Consider the following 22,440-nt stretch of genomic DNA (forward strand, 5'->3'; position numbering starts at 1 on the left):
GCTCTCTTTTTGATTTTTTTTTTTTTTTAGACATACCATGAGATTTTCTTCTGATAAGCTCTTTGTTGTTGCTTGTTTTTGTTATGTAGCATGCTTTCCTTGGCAATTAAGCTGCACCAACACTTGTCTTTTCAACGCAGCCATTTCAAGAGTCTTTGTAACGTAGTCGTATCAAGAGTTTTTTTACCATGAAGCCGTGCCAGCATCTGTCCTTGTATTGAAGCCGTGCCCACATTTGCACTGAAGTCGTGATAACATTCATCCATGCCATGAAACTACGTCAACACTTCATTTTTGCACCGAAACTATGTCATCATTCATCTTTGCCATGAAGCTACGTCAACACTTCATTTGCGCCGAGGCTATGAAGCCACGTCAACACTCCATTTTCGCCGAAGCCGTGCCAACGTTCATTTTTGCCATGAAGCAACGACAACACTTCATTTGTGCCAAAGCCATGAAGCCACGTCAACACTCCATTTTCGCCGAAGCCGTGCCAATGTTCATTTTTGCCATGGAGCCACGACAACACTTCACATTAGCACTTGCACTCGCATTGAAGTCGCACCAAATTTTTTAGAGGCAACATAGCTTAGACATCAAGGGTGCATAACATTTGAAGACGCTAGAGCATGCTACCAAGAATTTTGATATTGCACGAACATGCTCGTAGAGGAGAGATGATGCCACACCGACTTCAGATATATAATTTATTATCATTCCGGAGGAAGTTGACGTCATCCAGATTTCAGAGACATGATGTGAAATTACACCACTCAGAAGGGAGATGATGTGGTTCTAATTTCGGAGTTATGAAGTGGCACAACCTAGAAGAAAGACTATGTAGCCTAGACTTGGAAGGTACAAGGAGATGCCCCCAGGAGATAAATGATGCAAAGTATACCTCAGAGATGTAGGAGGATGGCCACAGAAAATGAGCAATGCTATGAAGACTTCATTTCTTGCAAAAGAGGTTGGAGATTTTATTTTACTCCACAACCAAGCATCAACCTATGTTTATCATCATTTCAAAGAAAGTTAAGCAACGTCAACTCCTTACAGTCTTCATTTTCTACTACGTCGATCTTTGATCTTCCTATTGAGCAATGCCTTGCCAACCGAAGGGACCTTAAAAGCGCATTGCTGACTGTTGGAAAACTCCTCAAGTTAGACTGGCCATCCTTCTTCTTTTCATGTGACTGAACTTAGTGACAAGTACTAAGCTGTCTACGTACCCCGGAGAGGGATCAAATCATCACGTAGTTTAACAGTTTTTTTTTTTTTTGATGATTTCCTTTTTTTTTTTTTTTGATGATCTTTTTTTTTGATGATCTTTTTTTTGTTTTTTTATGATCTCTTTTTTTTTTTTTGTTTTTTTTTCTTTCTTTTTTTTTTGTTTTTTTTTTTCTTTCTTTTTTTTGTTTTTTTTTTTTCTTTCTTTTTTTTGTTTTTTTTTTCTTTTTTTTTTTTTTGTTTTTGTTTTTTTTTTTTAATAATAATTTTTTTTTTAGTGCGTGACTGAACTCAACAAAAGATACTAAGTTGCCTACGTACCCCGGAGAGGGATCAAGTCATCACGTAGTTCAAAAGATTTTTTTTTTTTGACAAAAGAAAAAGGGCGCAGTGTGTAATAGTGGGTATCACCACTGATCGAACCCGAGACCTCGGCCTCAAGGGAGAAATGGGTGTCCAACTGCTACGCCACACTCGCAATTGTTGACATGGAGTGGGATTAATTTCTCCTTATTGGTACACTTTCAAGCATAGAAGCATTTGAGGAACTTCCCATTGATAGGGCCGATCCTTGCATCGTCATTGTTGATCAACTTGTGAGCTGTTTAGTGTTTGTCCTCTACTTGGGAGTTGGAAGTACATCATAAGCAACGGTCACATGGTTTGACCCGACAACTTCATTGAAGTCTAGATCAATCTTGTTTTCTTTGGCAAAAAAGGAGGGCTCACGTGTGTAATCCTCGCCCTACGCCCCACAATATTTTATGGGTACCAATTGCGCATAGTGGGTATCACCACTAATCGAACCCGAGACCTTGGCCTCAAGGGCGACATAAGCATCCAACCACTACGCCACACTCGCAAATGGTGACATAGAGTGGGATTCATTTTTCTTTATTTGTACGCTTTCAAAGGTAATGGGAAGACATCATGTACCCTTGCAGCGTTATGGTGGGTAGTTTAAGCTCTTACCGAGGAGCAATCCTCGATTTTCAAGCATAGAAGCGTTTGAGGAACTTCCCATTGATGGGGCCGATCCTTACACCATCATTATCAATCAACTTGTAAGCTCCATTGGTGTAGACTTCTTGCACAACATAAGGTCCATCCCATTTTGAAGTGAACTTATTGCCTGTACGATGAGTTGTGATGATAGGTCTTCGAATGGCGAGGACTAAGTCACCAACTTGGAATGATCGTGGTTTGCCTCTTTTATTGAATGCGCTTGAAAGACGAGCTTGATAGCATTCAAGGCGTTGTTGGGCCTCGAGCCTTTTTTCACCAAGTGCCTCTAATTCTTGCAACCTGAGCTTGGCATTTTCTTCTCCAGTCAATCCTTCTTGAATGGCAATCCGTAATGATGGGATTTGGCGTTCTAAAGGAAGGACGGCTTCCACTCCGTAGACAAGAGAATATGGTGTTGCTTGAGTGGGCGTTCGAAATGTTGTTCGATATGCCTATAATGCTTCTCCGATTCTTTCATGCCAGTCTCGCTTTGTCTTGGATACCACTTTTTTCAACAAACTGCCAAGTGTTTTGTTAAACGCTTCAGCTAGTCCATTTGCCGAGGCATTGTACATGGAGGAGTTGTATTGTTTAAATTCAAACTTCTCACATAGCTCTGTCATCAGCCTATTGTAGAATGGTTTGCCATTATCAGTTATGATATACCGAGGGACACCATACCGATAGATCAAGTGAGTTCGAATGAAATTGACCACCGTTTCTTTCTTCACTTCCCTAAGGGGTACAACTTCCGCCCATTTCGAGAAGTAGTCAGTTGCGGCCAAGATGTACAAGTGGCCACCGGATGACTTTGGTAATGGCCCTATTGCATCAAGCCCCCATGCATCAAAAGGCCAAGAAGCTACAGTTGGGTGTAAAGGTTCTGGCGGTTGGTGGATGAAGTTTGCGTGATACTGACAAGCTTCACACTTTTTAGCACATTCCATAGAATCTTGCACCATTGTAGGCCAATAGTAACCCATTCGTTTGATCCTATAATGTAACTTAGGACCTGATTGATATGCGCCGCATATTCCAGAATGAGCCTCCTCTAAGGCTTGTTTAGCCTCCTCCTCTCCTAAGCAACGGAGAAACAATCCATCAAATGAACGGCGGAAGAGAGTGTCTTTATAGTAAATGAATCGAGCAGCCCTCCGCCGAATTTCAGTCTTGTGGCGTTTATCATTCGGGAGTCTTCCATGTTGAAGGTATTCAATGATCACTTGACACCAATCTTCTTTTTCGACAAGGCATACAGAAATGATGTTGGCTTGCTCTTCTTCTTCTTCTTCAACCACGAGAGGTACCACCCACCTTTGGGAAATAGCGACTTTGGTTGTCTCTTCTTGGGATAATACTAAGGTAGTAGCCAAATTAGCTAAAGCATCGGCCTGTCTATTCTCCTTCCTCGGTATATGCTCCAATGTGATGACTTCAAAATCTGCTAGCAACTTCTTCGCATATTTGCAATAGGGGATGGGGTCTTCTTTCTTGACGTCATATTGCTCCAAGATTTGGTTGATAACTAATTTTGAGTCCCCCAAAATCTCAAGTTGTGATATGCCCATCTCAATAGCCATCTGGAGACCGATGATCAACGCTTGATATTCAGCTACGTTGTTAGAGCAAAGTTCACTTAATGAGAACGAGTAAAGAAGTATATGCCGTTGTAGAGAAACAAACACTACACCTGCCCCCGCTCCTTCTTGACGTGCAGCCCCATCGAAAAACATCACCCATGGTGGCATTACTTCAATGTAAAACACATCTTCATCTGGGAAATCATCAGAGAACTCCCAATCAGACGGAACTGGGTGATTAGCTAAGAAATCTGCCAATACTTGTCCTTTGACAGCTTTTTGTGGAACGTATGCAAGGTCATATTGCTGAAGCAAGATTGCCCATCGAGCTATTCAACCCGAAATCACTGGCCTGGAGAGGACATATTTGATTGGGTCTGCCTTTGCTATCAAACGGACCATATATGCTTGCATGTAGTGCTCCAGTTTGTCTATGGCAAAGAAAAGAGCGAGACACATCTTTTCAATAGGAGAATAATTTAATTTAGCCCCATTGAGAGTTCGACTTAGATAATAAAGGGCTCTTTCTTTCCCCTCTATATTTTCTTACGCCATAAGAGCACTTAGAGACCTTTCTTGGGCCGCAATATACAGCACTAAAGGCTTTCCTGGGATAGGAGCACCTGAAACTGGAGGATTAAGTAAGTATCTTTTGATGCGTGCAAAAGCATTGCTACAAGCCTCATCCCATTCAAAGTGCACATCCTTTTTCATCAATCTATTGAAAGGTTGACATCGACCAGCCAAATTCGAGATAAATCGTCGTATGTAGGCTAGTTTTCCCTGCAAGCCTCTAATTTCTCGCAGATTCTTGGGCTCTGGCATTTTCTGGATTGCTTCAATTTTGGACTGGTCAATTTCAATACCGCGGTGCCTCACAATGAAACCAAGAAATTTTCCAGATGTTACGCCAAAAGCGCATTTGCGGGGGTTCATCTTAAGCTGATACTTTCTCAAGCGGGTGAACACGGACCGTAGATCTGCTAGATGGTCTTCCCTCCTTTTTGTTTTAACCACCAAATCATCGACATAACACTCCACGTATTTATGAAGTACATTATCAAAGATCTTCTGCATGGCCCGTTGATAAGTAACACCAGCATTCTTTAGTCCAAAAGGCATCACTTTGTAACAGTAAATTCCCTTAGGGGTACAGAAAGCTGTAAGCTGCTCATCCTTAGGATTCATTCGAATTTGGTTGTAACCCGAAGATCCATCCATGAAAGATAAAGCTTCATGACCGGTAGTGGCATCAACCATGACCTCAGTGATGGGTAATGGAAAATCATCTTTGGGACATGCATTGCTCAAATCACGGAAGTCAACGCACACTCGAATTTGTCCATTCTTCTTCTTGACAGGGACGATGTTAGCAATCCATTCCGGGTACTGCACTTCACGAATGAAGCCTACTTCAATGAGCTTATTGACCTCGGTTTCTATTTGAGGGATAAGCTCTGGCCGAAAGCGTCTTTGAGCTTGTTTGACTGGGCACACGCCTTTCTTTACTGCCAAATGGTGTAGAGCAATACTCGGATTGAGCCCAGGCATTTCCTTGTAAGTCCAAGCGAAGACATCTTTGTACTCTACTAGGAGCTTGAGGTATCCTTCTTCTTCTTCAGGGGTAAGAAGCGCACTGATGAAAGTTGGCAGGGGTTCTTCAACAGTTCCTAAATTGATCTCTTTAAGTTCATCAACTGTAGCTTGTCCTCCATCTTCCAAGGCTGGAGGAGCTTCATCGACCTCTTCATTGGTTGCTTCAGCATCTGACAGTGTACCCTCTTCTATTGTAATATGAAACGAGGATGATACCTCTTCAATTTCCTCATCATGGACGGGTAACTGACTTGTATGTACAATCGTTCGTCTTTTGACTTTGAGCGATCCTTCAGTGTTGATCTCCAAGGTAAAGTTACGTTTCATGCGTGAAGGAATGCTACTGCGGATCTCATCATTGGCTTTCTTCTCCCCTTGAACGTTAAAGTTTATTGAACTTTGAGAATGACTATCAATAGGCCTTTTTGTTGCCCCCAGTCAATCAAAGACTGATTTACAAGCAATAGTGTCCCGATTTGGTGTTAAACAAGTTGTATTTAACTTGTCGAACACTGTGATTCGTGATGACGAGGCCTCGATGCGATCAAACACTGAGACATGGGGTGAAGAATGGTCTTTTCTTTGATTTGAACTCTCACCGACCTCCACCGTTATGTATTGGGAACTCGAAGGATCGCTTCTTTTCTTGATCCATATCTGAGCTGGTTGTTCGGGAGTATAACCTAATCCGGTCTTTGGGATAGGAATTTCATGCCCTTCAAGCCGCATTTTCCTTTGTGTTTTGCTAAGGCCATGCATCTTTTCTCCGGTGGCTTCTGGAATTAGCTTCCCTAAGTCTTCTTGTTTTGAGAAATCGTAGCCTGCTTTGGCTAACAGCCTATATGCCTTTGGGTTGAACCATTCTTTCATCCGCTCACTTGGTAGAATACCATGCTCTATCGGACTTTGCGAAGACCTCACGAATCCATTTAACGGCTTCGAGGGCAAAGGATTTGTGGACGAAGTTAAAGGCATGACATGATTTTCTTTCAATATGGCTACATCCTCCATCGTGAGCTTTGCAGGTCTCCCCATGTCTTTTGTAGGTTCAAGGCATTCCGCGAATGGTGATTGTCCATTCTTGCGATGTGATAATGGTATATACCGGAGGAATGGTTCTGGACCTTTCTTTGGGGAAGAGATGTCCTTTTTGGCGATGAATTTAACATGCTCCTTTTCATCTTGTTTACCTTTCATAGGCGGGATCTCAACTGGAAGAACCTCGCTAGAAATGTCTTCTTTTGCATAAAATTTTGCATTAGCAAAATGAGCTTCGGTTTCTGCAAAAGGTTTTAAATCGGCATCGACCTTTTTTATTCCATTTTGAAAGAACTTGAAGCATTGATGCAAGGTTGATGGCACTGTTCCATTTTCATGGATCCAAGGACGTCCTAACAACATGTTGTAGGTTGTCTTAGCGTCAATGACGTGGAACAAGACGTTGCTTTTCAATTCTCCAATGGATAATTCTAGGTGGATTAGGCCGATTGCACGTTGTCCTCCTTGATTAAAACCTTGGATGACCAAACGACTATGTGATAATTCTTCCATAGTAAAACCCAGTCGTTTCATGGTCATTTTTGGAAGTATGTTAACGGTTGAACCTCCATCAACAAGGATACGCTCGATCCTTTGTTTACGAGCATAACCAGAGACATAGAGTGGGCGATTGTGGGGCTCAGAGCCTAACAATAGATCTTCATCAGTGAAAGTCAAATCTGGAGAGCATGCGTAACATCCCTGTGTTTGTTGAAGCGTATTGGTATGAGGGGCATATATCTCTGGCTCCTCAAGAGCTCGGGTGAGCACTTCTTTTAGTGATATGGAGGATTGCAAGGGTTTAACTTCATCGACCTGAGATTGGAGTTCCTCCAAAGATGACAAGGCCTCTTTTGGATCATCATGGTCAACGTCCTCCTTTTCGTCCTGCATTTCGCAACGAGAAACTGTGTGGATGGCCTCGGCTGAGTCATTTTGAAAGAATTTTCTGGGGAAGAATTCTTCCAATGTGATGAGCTTTCGAGATTTTCGGGTTTGTGCTGAATCTTCATATACTTTTGTTCCTAGTCTCCTTTGCCTCTTATCACTCATTCTTTTTGACCAAGGCTGAATCTGGTTTTGTGCTCTTTTGGACTCTTGGGTGATCAAATGAAGAGGGAATGCTCGTTTCTTCTTCCATCTCTTGCGAACAATCATTGTCCAACCTTCTTCCTCATCCGTCGTTGACCTTTTATCATCGTTTGAACTATAATGAGGTGCTTTTTGTGAGAGCTGAACTTGAACCGGTTCTAGAGAACCAAAATGGATGAGCGTGGTATTTACCCCTTGCTTAGTATTTGGAGATAGGGAACTAGGTAACCCACAAGAAAATGTGACCAGGTTTGACTGAGCAACATCATTAAAATCCAAGTCAATTTTCCTTTCCTTGGCTAGCTTTATGATGAGTTCTTTAAGAACAAAGCATTTTTGGATTGGATGACTTATGATGCGATGATACCTACAATAGTTCGGGTCATCAACTTTTCTCATCTCTTCCGGTCGTTTGCATTCTGGCAATTCAATTAATTTCAACTTGAGCAGTTGTTCTAGCATTTCAGGCATATCGGCGTCTAGGAAAGGATAGACCTTTTGTTCCCATTCCTTAAGTGATGAGCGACGCGTCTCACGTTGTTGACCTCCTTCAGGCCTCTTTTCATTGGCCTTCACATTTTTTGTTGAAATTTTGATTGGGGCAGGATTGACATTCATTGAGTCTTTGATATTACTTTTTGCATTCCTGTCATTTTTCCTTATTTCCCGTCTTTCTTTCCTTTCTTCAGGTACGGGAGGTTTTGTATTTCCATGGCTGGAAATACTTAATTCCATGTCATGCGCACGAGTTGCCAACTCTTCAAATGTTCAAGGCTTTACTCCTTAAAGGATGTAAAGAAGTCCCCAATGCATGCCTTGGATGCACATCTCTATAGCAGATATTTCAGTAAGTCTATCCTTGCAGTCTAGACTCAAAGAACGCCACCGATTGATATAATCAACGACGGACTCATCCTTCCACTGTTTAGTATTGGTAAGCTCCATCATGCTTACTGTGCATCGTGTGCTGTAGAATCGGTTGAGAAACTCCCTTTCAAGTTGTTCCCAGCTATCGATTGATTCAGGCTCTAAGTCTGTATACCAATCAAAGGCATTCCCTTTTAGTGAACGGACAAACTGCTTTACAAAGAGGCCTCCTTGAGTCCCTGCATTCTCGCAAGTTTCTACAAAGTGAGCAATGTGTTGCTTAGGGTTTCCTTTGCCATCAAATTGCAAGAACTTGGGAGGTTGATACCCATTTGGCATTCTCATGTTATCAATGCGCTTTGTATAGGGTTTGGAATATATGAGAGAACTTGTGGAAGAACCTCCATATTGTGCTCGAATGATATTTGTAATCATATCCTGTAGTTGTTGGACAGATATTGAGGCCATTGAGGTGGAATGTCCATGTTGAGAAGTGCCTTCACCTCCTTTTCCTTTATCACCCTTGGCATTTTCTCCTTTGAAGGTAAAGCCAGGTGGCTGCTCAGGGCCAAGACTTGATTCACCCGAATCTTGTACCTCCAGCTTATTCATTAGGGTTGCAATTTTGACATCCTTTTCTTCAAGTGCCTTTGTGAGAAGGATGACCCTTTGTTCCATTTCAGCCATCTTTTCTTCCATGGTAGAGGTGTTAGTCATCATTACTGGCATGACCTCTATAGATGACGGGGAAAATGATGAAACAGGATGAGTCAATGGTACTTCACTCCTTAAGTTTCTCATCACGGGTGAAGAGTTGATAGAAAAGGTCTTTGTTGGGGATGATTCATTACTGGTCTCCAAATCTTTCGAGACAGATGAATCTTTAGTGGTAGCTTTCCTATTTGCAAGAAAGTCCAGAGAGGTGACAGCAGGAGGTTGGCTTTCTTGGGTTGGTTAAGGTTGGAGTCGATCAAGAGCTTTGGACCGACTGCGAGTGATTGGGCCGACATACTCATCAGCACTGGAATCATCAACCACTGACTTTCGGACATTCTTGCTAGAGGCCATTGAAGCTAGTAGCAAAATGATATCGAATTTCTTTTCTTTTGAAGGAGGAAGAGATGAGAGGTAGAGAGGTCCCACTGGGCGTGCCAGAATTTGTAAGCGACTAAATTTCTAGTTTGAAATATATCAAACAAGTAAAATAGTTTCACAAATGCGAATTTGTATTGATGATTGTGTGGTACAATTCTCTCGAATTACAAAAGAGTGATCCTCTGATTCGATCTCCTTGCAAAACTTATTGATTAGATTTATGGTAATGTGGATTTGACTTGAACACAAAATATCCTTCAATTTGGTTGAGGGATGGATCGAAGATTACTGAAACGGAATTACAATGAATCTCTGGCTATGAGCTTGTTTAGAAATCCTTTGTTCTTCGCGTTCTTCGTGTTCTTCGTGCGTTCTTCGTCTTCGAAGGTTTGTGGTGGAAGTTCTTCGGAGCTTTAGAGGCTTGAATTCGTTGAGCTTCAATGATTTGTGATTTGTTGATGTTTTCGGACACTTTTGGCTTGATTCCCGTGAACTTTAGGATCTAGGCAGATGATCTGGATGATTCTGCTTCGAATGTTCTTCGATTTTGGGGTTGAAGTTCTTGAAGGCTTTGAGGCTTGATCTTCGCAGAGCTTTTTCACTTCTAAATTCTGGTCCTCCTAAATGTCTCAGGAAGGCTTCTATTTATAGGAGTTTTGGGGTGGGTGAGCAATACGTGGCAGAACTTGATTGGTGACACATGTCACAGCCTGATTAGTCCGCTTGTGTCATCGCTTACGCATGCTGGACTGCTTGAGTCATCGCTTACACGTGCGAGGCTGCTTGAGTCATCGCTTACATGTGCGCTGATGCGTGATTGGTTCTTGCATGACACTTGGCAAATTTCTGTTGGCTTCTGAATAGTGATAGCAAAACCTAGCAGCAATACATGGTGCTCTGTAATTGGCTGTATTTTGTGGACTTGGTAATGTGACGTGTCAGCTTGCGATAGGTAGGGAATTTTCCCTCTCTACAGACTTCTCTCATGATTTATTTTTTCGTTGTGGTTTTGTCACAGATTGCCAAAGGGGGAGATTGTTAAGGACATATTTATGTAATTGGCTAATCCTTTGACAAAATGCACTTTACTTGCAATTGGGTAGATCTAAGATGAGTTTAGTACTTCAAGAAAAAAGTGTTCAAGTTTAGTATTAAAGCCATGCAAATCTGACCAAGAAACAAGTGAAGAATGTGCTGCTCATTAAATCTCGACAGAAGTCTCGACAGAATCCTTTCTATCAAGAATTAACTGCTAAAGCTCAACAGAAGCTTGACACAATCTATATCTATCGAGGATTACGAAATTAGGTTTTCCAGATCTGATTACACACATATCCTTGAGAATTTGTGTAGGGTTTCTTTTCTCACAACCCTAGACATATATAAGGATTATTTTAAGAGTCGTCACTAGGATGCAAGGTGATGCGAGGTGATTATACATGCATACTGTGACCGGAGATAGAAATTGCTCTGGTTCATCATATTCTTTGTAGAAGCTACTGCTTCTGTACACCAAGGGTTTTGTGACCAAGGAGTTTCTTGATCTTTATTGTTAGATGAACTAAAGAACTTTGCAACGAACATCCTCCTAAAGTTGGTGTGTTAGTCACGTACTGGGATCCGTGCATCATTGGTCAATCACGTACTGGGATTAGTGCATTGAATTGAGAGATTGTCGCTACAATACAAGTCCAATTGGTATTGGGGTTAGGGTTCAACTATTGGTTGGTGTTGGGTACTAGGATTCCTTTTACTTGTAACCGCTTGTGATTGATAATAGTGGATTCTCAAGAGTAGTGACCTTAAATTCACCCAATGAAGTTTTGCCTCGATGGTTTTCCTCATTCGTAAACAAATCACTTATGTCAAACTTATTTTCCGCTGCATTTAACTTAGTTTGTGATTTTATTGTGCTACCACGCTATTGCATGTTAAATTGACTTAATTAATTAACTTGGATAATTAATTAATTAAATTGCCAAAGGGGTCAATACATTTTTGGCTTAACACATTCCATCTCGAGGCTAACTAGTGGCCATGCCGTACGTCTCACCATTTCCACTATTCCCGACTACCAGGTAAGTCCCCTTACCTATATCCCACATTTTATTTTCAGCATTTAAATTCCCACATATTTGCACACCCATATAACACAGGCAAAAAGAAAAAAAATGTATGCATCCCCCTAAGATAGCATGGCAAAAATACGAGCTTATGAAAATTCCAAAAATAAAATAAGCACTAGCATGCATCCCTAGTAGTATTGGTACTAACATTTTGTAGGGGAGAGAGAGAGAGAGAGAGAGAGAGAGAGAGAGAGAGAGAGAAGAAGAAGAAGAAGAAGAAGAAGAAGAAGAAGAAGAAGAAAAAGACACCGACCTCAAGTACGGAAAAGACTGAAGCAGCAGACTGAAACTGAAAAGTTGGACTTGCTAAGGTCATAGTCACTCCAGAGAATTTTTCAAAAGTGGGAAGTCAAAGGAAAGGGTTAAATGAGGTAAAAAATGAGCCAAAAGGGACTTTTATAGGGTTTTGGGGTGGCCTGGCTACTAGCACACCTTCTTAGGCGTCAGTGAGCGTTGACCGTTGACCCGATTAAACCTCCAAAAAAAAAAGAAAAAAGAGGGGGAAACCTTTCCCTTCCCTAGAGCTCAGAGACAGGTCCAAAAAATATTTCAAAAGCAACTACAACAGAATGGTCCAGTTAGGTAAGATCCGGTCTTGATCTATGAGTAGTCTCCGCAAGCAAATCTAGGGGCAACAAATTTTGAAATCACATTCTTTATCCGAAAAATAAAAAACATATTATTTTCTCTCCATGGGGCCATGAGGACATCCAAAATGATGTGCTGCAACCCGTTCAGACATCGAAGCACCCAAAGTGCCTTTTTAAACTAAAATGACAAAAATTCCCTTGGTCAACCTAGGGTTGACCGAAGGTCAAAACGAGGTCAAAACCCTCACAAAACAACACTTTCATATTTTTACATCAAACTCGAGCTTCTTGGAGATTTTTGGAAACTTTGACCAAGTTTGACCAAGCTTGACCTAGAGTTGACTCCCGACAGGCCTAGAACCCCTAATTTTGATCCATTCGTCAGAACGGGTTGAAACTAAAGCCATTCTAAAGATGATCAAATTCTTATTCCAACGACTATTCATGGGTTGAAATCGGAGATAGAACGGCCGAGATATCGTGAAAACTAGGATAATGCACTGATCGATGCACAGCTAACTTTCGAGAGCCATAACTTTTGATCCGACCATTGGATTTTCAAGTTCCATACCTTTTAGAAACTGGAAGTCAAGATATTTCTAGGGGTGTCAAGATCAACCCCATCCAAGACCATTTGAAGGTGGCAGCCAAGGCCCTACAAGGGCCGCTGCCTCGTAATCCGTGCCGGGGCTATAAAAGGCCTCAGGCACCCTCCAGACAAAAAAAAGGAGGAGCTTCTAGGTTTTGATCTCTTCCTGGACGATTTCTACATATTTTTCCTCTCTTCTAAACACATCAAAGTCTTTTAATTCTTCCTTCTTCACCAAAAGTACAAGGTATAGTTCTTATGCCCAATCTTCTTTTCCTTGGTTCTACACTTTGGATTTGGGGTTTAGGGGTGTGGAAGTAGCTTTTTAGCTACTATCCACACCCCTAACTTTTTACTTTTTTTTTTCTAGCATTTATCTTGTTCTTTTTGCTTGAATCACATGATTTATTACTTTCTTTAGCATGTTGCTTGCTTTATTTTTGCTTCTAGCCTAAATCCCCTTGCTTTTTATGCCTTATGCCATGTTTCATGCTTAGATCTACATCCTTACATGCTTATATGTTTAGATCTACATGCTTTATGTTATATGCCATGTTTTCCTATGCTTTGTTCCTCATTTTGTTCTAGGATGATGTTATGGTTACATGCTCACATGCCTTGTATGATGTTATTGACTATGCGTTGCTTGGATCTATGTATCTATGTGTTAATTTCCATACTATATGGTTAGACCCTTGTCTTCACATGCTTATATGCTTGGATCCATGTTCTTCCATGTCTATGTGCTAGGCTTTTACATGTTTACATGCATGTTTCTATGCCTATATATCTAGATCTATGTTTTCACATGCCTATGTGCTTGGATCTATGTCCTCTACATGCTTAATGCTATCTTCCATGTGCTTGTGCTCTCTATGCCATGTTTATATGCCTAGACCTAGGCCATGTTTGTCATGCCATGTGCTATTGTAGCCCTTTTGTCGCTTTGTCTTTCTTTCTTGTGTTTTGGCTTGATGGTTAGGACCTAATCTAGACCCTATGGTCTTTGTCATCGTCCATACACCAAGGCCCACATAAAAGTGCTTGGATCATCCTATTTGCTTATCTATGCTTGCTTGCTTCTATGTTTTATGCTTGTGTTATCCTCTCTAGATCTAGGATTTGCCATGCTTGACGCCTTTAGTAGGTTTGTGGTTTTGTGGTTACGTCCAACGCCCATGAGGCCTTGTTTAGATATAACCATTTAGGTTGCATCACGATGATGCCAGTTGTTTCGTGCATATCTTTCCCCCTTTCCGCTGTGTGCGATGATATGCTTGCCATGCTTGTTTGTGCCACCCGTTGGCTTTCTATGCATCTTTACATGCTTGCTCACATGTTGATGCATGAGTGTTGCTTGCTAGTTTTTCGTCCATACTTCAACACAATGAAGTCATGGAAATCCCCAAACCTACATTTGTCCCTCGTGGACACCACCTTTTGTTTACTTTCTTGCTTATTTGCCTTCTCGCTTGTTTCCTTGCTTTCTTGTTTCTTTGCTTGCTATGTCTATCATACTTATCTGCTTTATGCCTCTTTCATATGCTCTTTGCATCTTTTCCTTCAATTGCTTGTCTGATGGTTTCTTGTCTTTGCCTTTGCATGTACACATATGAAGCGAGAACATGTGGAGTTAGGGCACGGTCTCCTAGGCGCAAGCAAAAGGGCAAAGATGCAAGCATGTAGATATAAGCCAAGCAGCAATGTTCAGTAGTTTTAGGGGTCTAGCCTCTCCCATTTGGTTATGTACTATTTTAAAACCCCTTCCTTCCTCCTTCCTTTCTCTCTTAGATGATTTATATTAGGTATATCATGTCATGTACCATTCATCCTCATCTCTAGAGTATGGCAACCCCTATTTACTTTCCCACACCTATATTTTAGGCCATGCTCTAGGGATGTAGGCATTTACTTTCCTGCTCTGTGTGATTGCATTGTGAATGATGTACGTATATAAATACCTGCTCACTCCTTCTGGTGTGATTGTCATAGTCCATGTTACCTAAGGCAAAGCGATGTCTAATTTTCGTCGCGAAAATAAGGTGACATATCGCCTGATTTTCATTGTGAAAATTTGGTACTTTGCTCGAATGCCTTAGTAAAGTATATATTTGGACCACACCCATTCAAAAGCCAAACCTCAAAGCACCCCATGGATGCGAAGCCTCAAAAGCCAATGCCAAAATCATGTTTTTACTGCCAATCCCCAAAAATTAAGGTTTTATCAAAACAAAGGACTATCCTTGGACAGGCGTTGTGGGATGCCTAACACCTTCCCCACACGTAACCAAACTTCTGGACTCAAGAATCATGATTTTTTTACCATCCACATTAGATTAGGAAAAAAGACCCTTTTTTTCTTAGCTTAGGATTGGTAATAAAATCAACTAGAAACAGGTGACCAATCACACCTTAGAAAAACCCAATGATTGGTGGCAACTTCACTTACCTTTGGTAATCCTTTAAAATTTGGCCAAGATTCCTGCCAAACGACCAAAGTTAGACAAATACCTTCCTCCACCGAGAGAGAGAGCACTCGAAGTTTTGCGCAAACCACACCAAGCACACCAACCAATCGAGAGGGGCCTCCAATAGGCCCTACGTGCATAGGAGCATCGCCATAGCGGGTGGTCGAATGAAAGCCCGATGACGGCAGTTTTTCACTCCGATCGAGGCCTGGCATTGACAAGGATTGTAGGACGATCAGCTGCAAGGACACATCTTCCTTTCTACAACCTAATCATGATTATTCTAACTCTCAAGGGCATTCATCCTCTTAAGAATGGAACAGTCCTACCTTGTCAAGATCCGATTTCCTTGCATTTTCTTCAGAGCAGCAAGGTTCACTCCTCTGTTGAAAGGGCAAAGAAGAGCCCCACCAAGCCTCCATTGAATGGATCTAAGACTTCCTTTCCTGCCTCTCCCATTGGGAAAAGCTCAGCTGCTCCTAGTGTCTCCAAACTTCTTGAGACATTACCTCCTTAGACTCCGGAGCCTTAACCTTCCAGCACTCACTCTCAGCCTAGATCACCTATCCCTCACATGGATAGGATGATGACTTTGATGGAGGGTTTACATGAGCGCATTTCTAGACTTGCTAATATCATGTATTCTCAGAATAATCGTGTTCAGCTTTGCTTGACTACTATTGAGACACAGTTGGATGAGATTCAGCACAAGCTTAAGGCAGACCTTTAGCTATTTGTGCCAAAAAGGAGGAGAAATCCTTGTTGTGAATAATGTGAATACTCCTTAGAGTAAGGGGGAGTGCTTATAGAAAGGGGGAGCATAGTGGATACAAAAGGAGGAAGCTAACCTACAACCACACAACTTAGAAGTTCTAACAGCATTTTGCCCTATTTTGATTAGTATAGTTTATTTCCATTACTTTACTTTAAAACTTTCAGTACTTCAGTTTAAAATTCAGTTTATCTTTAGTACTTCTGTATCTTGGTTTTTATAGCCGTTTCTTGATACTTTTAGTTATCTATAGGCTCTTGCTTTAGTTTCTTTAATGCATCATGTGTTTGTTGGACATGTAATTAATTTTTGCACTGCTCTTAATTGCTTGCTTGTCTGGATGATCATTTTCTCGTTAAATGTTCATTATGGCCATTTCTTAATGATTGTTCTTGTTTGATCAAGTTATGCTATTTGTTCATGTCTATTTTGTCTTTACTTGATCACATTTTACTTGCTCTTTATACATGTCTTGTATTCTACTTGCCTCATATTTAATGAAGCTATTTGTTATGTGCAGGTGTTTCAAGATATAGGTGTATATAGTTCAAGTGCTTCACAGTTTCTAGATTTAGGTGTGAGTGAGTTTTGCCTCTGTTCCCATTCTCACATTTTAACCCTAGAGTCTATTCAGGGGTTTTGTCACGGAGTAGCCAAAGGGGGAGATTGTAAAGTTGTGTTTTACAACTATGTTTTATGTTTGCTTTAATTCCATATCAAATTTGATTGTAATTTTGTTCAATCATTTCCTTGTATTTTTGTGGGATTTAATGTAAGGGTTATGTGTGAAAGGTGAAGATTCTGTGAAGATGAGAATTTCGCGATTGGCTCGCGACTGCCAACCCGCGAAACAAGTCACGTGAGAAGCACATGTTGGAATTTGAAGAGTTTTTGACAGGTTGAATTTCGCTAGTCATTTGTGACTCAGGCTAAGTCGCAAGTGACCCGCGAAACTCTCTACCTGATTATTTTGAGTGTGCCTTTTCTCATACCTTTACCAACAATATATAAACCCTTACTACCCACAAAATTGTAAGAAGAACAAGGGGACTTTGCAAGAAACTTTTGAGAGAGAAACCTTAGCCAAACACTTGAGAGTTAGAGATTGTTTACCCACAATCCTCTACATCATTTCTTTAAAGTTTTCATTACTCCTACCTCTCCATTTATACATCCTTGATAGATTCTTAACCCAAACACTTACCTCACCCATTCTGAGTGTTGAGAAAAGTTTTGGTGCCTATGGGAAGCATTGGAAGAAGCCATTGAGTGGTAGATGCAATCGGGTGGAATTGCGGGATCCGGATAACTAGTGAAGACATGACTCCGAGAAGTCTGTTAGTAGCTGAAGCTTGGAGGGCTCAGGTACATTGGGTAGATTAAGCTTGGAGGGTCTTTTTGATATTTGTGTACTCCAACTTATTCACCAACGGATCGATTTTGACTTGGAGGGCGGCGAAGAGGTTTTTCGCCGGGTACTTCGGTTTCCTCTTTAATAACACATCTCGGAGTTATCTTATGTTTGCATCTCTCTTCCCTACTTTTTAAGCTTTATATTTATCGCTTATTGTACTTGCTTATGCCTAAGAGTAGTGTTTCAGTTTATTATGCATCTTTTACTCTTGTTCTGCACTTAGTTATGTTAGAGTAAAAGCAACTGAGCAGTAATTTAAAATCGGGGGTCTAAACAAGCATTAATGTTTCTATACTAATTGAGCTTTCAATGTAAAAATGCAATTAAAAACTATCTATAGATTCAAAATTACTTAAAAAAAGGAATATTGCGTTTTTATCGAAAGAAATTCGAAATATAATAAAGATTGAAAAACCAGTTGTATATTACTTTTGATATTTTTAATTTATATAGAAGGCCCACAACATTAAGGTTTCCTTCTTCTTCTTTTATTTATTTATTTATTTATTAACAAATGGGCTCCCTTAAAGGTAGGAAGAACTTTTGACAAGTCAATAAAAATCATTTCTTATTAGAAGGTAGGACAAATCTATACATATAAAGAAATGCTACGTCCATAATATTTCTACAACAAATTCTATGTGGCAAGTTTGTTAATGGTGGGTAAAAGAGTGATGTTAGTGGTGTGTCTAGATTAAAATTAGTAATAGTTTGTCACCTAAGATTTATTGTAAAAATATTGTGCATCTAAGATATATATATATATATATATATGATAACATAAAAGCATTTGAATTTGTTAATCTATCAAATTTAATAATGCTCCATCTTATCATAATTTTTTTTTTTTTTTGTTAACCCCAAAAGAAAATAACATCCTTTGATTCTTCTTTAATCTCCAATTAAAATAGGCATTGATCCTTCTTTAATTTTGCATTCGGATCCCTTCTTTATTCTTTCCTTCCAACAAATCACTTGTACGATTCTGTTTGTGAAGTTTCTTGATGTGTAAAGTGCTATGATACTATTGAAGTCCCATCAACCCATCAACTTCAACGAGACTTTGTCTTTGTTAGAGATATGTTAAGTCCAATAGTCTAGGTCAAGCCCAATCCTGCTTGATATGCAAGCTAAAAATGCTACTTGTTATACAAGTCAATTAACCATAACTAATGTGTGTTTAATCTAGGATTTAACCTCCTTTAAATACCCTAGGATTGGGCGTGCAAGTGAAGAATACTACTTTACAATCAACTCTATACAAGGCTTATAGAGATGTAGATGCTAAAGGTCTAAATTTAGCTCTAGACGAGCTTTACACTAAATTTGGTCACTTGAGCCAATACAAAATAACCACAATAATATTATTTTTAATAATCTTATCATAGTGAAGGGAAATACCTTCCTTCGATTCTTCTCTTCTCTCCAAACAAAATAGGCATCAATCATTCTTGTCTCTTGCATCCCCATTCCTTAATTATTCTTTCCTTTCAACAAATCGCACGTACGGGTTCCAAGATGCTTGAAGTCCTATTGTACGGTCGTGGAGCAACATGACCATTGATTTCTCTCTATAAATAATGTAAATTATCATTTTTTTCTATCCAAGAAGAAGGCATTTCAAGAAACTAATTCCTAAGACAGGTCTGACAATAGCAACATGGACGGTATGTTTTCTCATCCTGTTGTTTTCTTTCTTATTTTGTTTCATTTTCAATATATATATATATATATATTTTTTTTTACTGTCAATATTTTTAAAACTACATCGTTATTGTCATTTTTTATTGCCCACTTTGGAAATCTTTGATGGCATATGCTTAAAATGTATGAAGAGGATTCTCAAAAAAAAAAAAAAAAAAAAAAAAAGTGTATGAAGGGAACTTCAAATTTCCGAAATTGAGTTCTTGACCCACAAAGATAAGAAAAAAAAGAGTGAGCGATATTAAAAAAATGTTATTTTTATACATAAATATTTTAATATCCGGAGTTGTTTTAATTTCTCAACTACGCTTTCAAAAGATTAAAGTATTAAAATAACGGTGATTTCTTGAATATATACTTCGAGCTAAAGTGGGCATGTAGAATGGAAAAGTATCATCATATTATTAAGATGGAAATTATAGGGTATTTTTTTTTTTTCTTTCTGTATTTGTTTTTGTCTCAGTCTCTTCCCATCTATGTTACAGATTATTGTTTACTACCATTTGGGAAATTAATGGAAGGCTTGCCACAGCCGTACAAGAACATAAACATTTGACAAAATTACAAATTATATCTTTTGAGTTTGTTGAGTTGTCAAATTTGGCTCGTAAGTTTTGTTTTTGTAACTTTAGTCCCTAGCTCACAATTGTTACTAACGTTGATCCTTCTGTCCAGCTCTATTTTGCATTAAAATAGGTAGTTTTGACTTCTTTTTTTCCCAATTTTTTATACAAGAAATTTTATTTACATTTTTTTAATTTAAAAAATACAAGAAATTTTATAAATCTCTCTCTCTCTCTCTCTCTCTCTCTCTCTCTGTGTCTGTGTGTACGTTTCTTTTTGTAATTTTATTTCAACAGAAAAATCCACCTCCCCAAGCTTCCAGAAACCTCCACCACATGTACCCAACCTGACTCATTGATTAGAGGTTGACTACTGGTTGTTTGTCAATTTTACTTGAACCCATCAATTTTTATTTTTTTTTAACTACTAACACTCATCCACATTAGATAGTTGTAAAAATAAGTGCGAAATGGTTGTGATCTTAAAGTTTTTCCTTTAATTAATACAACTATGTGTTTTGCCTATTTTCATTCGTTGGCCCGGGTGACCAAGAATTACAAAGACAGAGTCATATACTTGCACTCATATGTGGATGAAAGCTTGATATCCTGGAGGCAAAATCCCAATTCCCATCTTATCTAAAGTACTTCGAATTATTTTCTGATCCTTTAGAAAATGGTTGGAACCGTCTTTCCTCCCTTTTATAGAGAATAAATATAGTACAATTGAATTTAGGACTCTCACTTCAACGACAACAGCCTTAGATGATTCAGCTCATTGTATTATTGGGGAAGTATCCTTTAAACACGAGAGTTGATTTTATATACCAAGTCTCAAGAACTCCGGGGTGGAGATTTATGTCCTTGCCGTAGTTACCAGCCTAATAAATAAAAACTTAAGTTGTTTGGTGATAAATTCTAACATTTAACTATATTTATGATAGTTTGACTTAGTTCTTATTGGATTCCTTCATACCAGTATTCGTTTGGAAATTGTTGAAAAAAAAAATTAGTTTTTTATTTTTTGACTCTTTTTTTTTTCCCCAAATATTCTAGCTTTTAGTTTTTTTTAATAAACTACTTCAGCTTTAAGTTTTTTGTAACACATTTAACATAAATGTTTCCAAAATAATAAACTATGTACAAACAAACTACCGTAAATAAGCAATTCCCAAACTAACGCTCTTTTTTGTAATTCAATTCTTGGTGGAAGAGTTATATACTTATATGGCATTTACAGCCATGTCCGAGGTAGTCTAGGCTTTATGCCTTCTTTTCTGAGGTAGTCAGGGGATGTTTGGTGAATTATCTTTCATTGATCTTTCTGTTGTCCCCTGTATATTGAATTTCATGCTTTGCTATCTACATCTTCTTACACTTTTGCAGAGAAGCGCGGTGGTTCTAATGTTAAGCCAACTTCCACGTCTTTAGGCATGGGAAGGCAATCATCATCGACTGAACCAGCAGTTCCAGCTGAAGAACTGCAAGAGAAATCACAACAAACTGAATTGACGGAGAACTTGAAGGATTTTCATATGCTTTTAGAGAATATCTCTAAATCTCTTAATGAAATGGAAAAAGTATTCAAGTCTGCCTCTTCCTCTTCTAATGCCACAACAGAGTCCCTTGCAGATATTAAATCTTTCTTCAATATGTCGGTTGATGTTGTTCTTTTGGATGAGTCTCGCTTGTCCAAGTTAAGAAAAGCTGCTGAAGGCTTGGTTGGCGAAACCAGTATCCTTGGAAAGGACAAGTGTGACCGTTTAAAGAAATTCATTAATGAGATCGATAGGGAAGTTAATCGTTTAAGCACTGCAGTTGAAAAAGAAAAAAAGAGAGCTGAACTTGAAAAAGCTCGAGCTTCACTTGTTGACACTCTAAACACTCGCAAGACTGAATTTCAACCCTGTCGAGATAAGATGCAAGAGATGGTTTCCAAACAGGAAGAACTGGAGAAAAATCTACGAGATTATGAAATGCTAATGATTCAGAAGATGCCCCATTTCAAAAAAGTGTATTCTCAACAAAAAAGTAGCATTCAGACAGATATCAGTGGTTTCCGAGAGAAAGAACAGCTTTTACAACAACTAAGCCAAGAAATTGATAATCTTCGTAAAGAACCTTCAATTGATTGGACTGGTCTGATTGCTGCATTTTATAATTAACTTTTCACGCTTTGTTTTCAGCTTATCACTCTTATAACTATTTTCTTAATTACTATTGAAAGACCTCTACTACTATTATTGTTAAAAAATTAGTTGGCTTGTATAATAAGTTTTACTACCAAGGATCTCTTATGTTGTGATTCCATTTTATTCATACTTGGCTTGTAATGCTTCAATATATTCTATTTATCGATTTAAGATGTTAATTCCTATCGAAATACATCAACTTGTACGCATTTCCATTAGATACTTTACAAATCAAGTATGGTCCTTCCAAATTAGGAGATCATTTTTCAAAATAAAGGTTTTTAGTACCACTTGGAAGGATTACTTTCTATACCAAGTCTCCAGTTTTTTGAAAGAAGAAAAAAAAAATCAATTTCTTTAAATCAGAGAGGCCAAATCCGCCTAAACAATATGAAGAATATCTAGTGGCACATCTTCCACCTAGACAAGTAAATTGAGTGACGTGATTGTTCTTCTTACAAGAGAATGTGCTATTGTGTTCTCTTGACGGCGAACAAGGGAAAAATTAATATTAGA

At 39.2% G+C, this 22,440-nt stretch overlaps 1 protein-coding gene across 2 annotated transcripts in view; it reads left to right on the forward strand.

Moving 5' to 3' along the window:
- The window catches only part of LOC126723138 (uncharacterized), a 76,911-nt gene extending 54,852 nt beyond the window's left edge, over positions 1-22,059 (forward strand). Inside the window, exons 1-2 of one of the 2 annotated variants that reach the window (XM_050426428.1) lie at positions 18,967-19,132; positions 21,119-22,059. In XM_050426428.1, the coding sequence (XP_050282385.1) occupies positions 19,126-19,132; positions 21,119-21,897 (786 nt within the window). In that variant the 5' untranslated portion in view covers positions 18,967-19,125 and the 3' untranslated portion in view covers positions 21,898-22,059. Of the gene's footprint in view, positions 1-18,966; positions 19,133-21,118 lie in introns of those variants that run through there. The other variant, XM_050426429.1, reaches the window with a different exon arrangement.
- The last annotated feature ends 381 nt before the right edge of the window (positions 22,060-22,440 follow it).

This window comes from Quercus robur, chromosome 4, assembly GCF_932294415.1.
Source record: "Quercus robur chromosome 4, dhQueRobu3.1, whole genome shotgun sequence".
In the NCBI taxonomy this organism is placed as follows: domain Eukaryota; kingdom Viridiplantae; phylum Streptophyta; class Magnoliopsida; order Fagales; family Fagaceae; genus Quercus; species Quercus robur.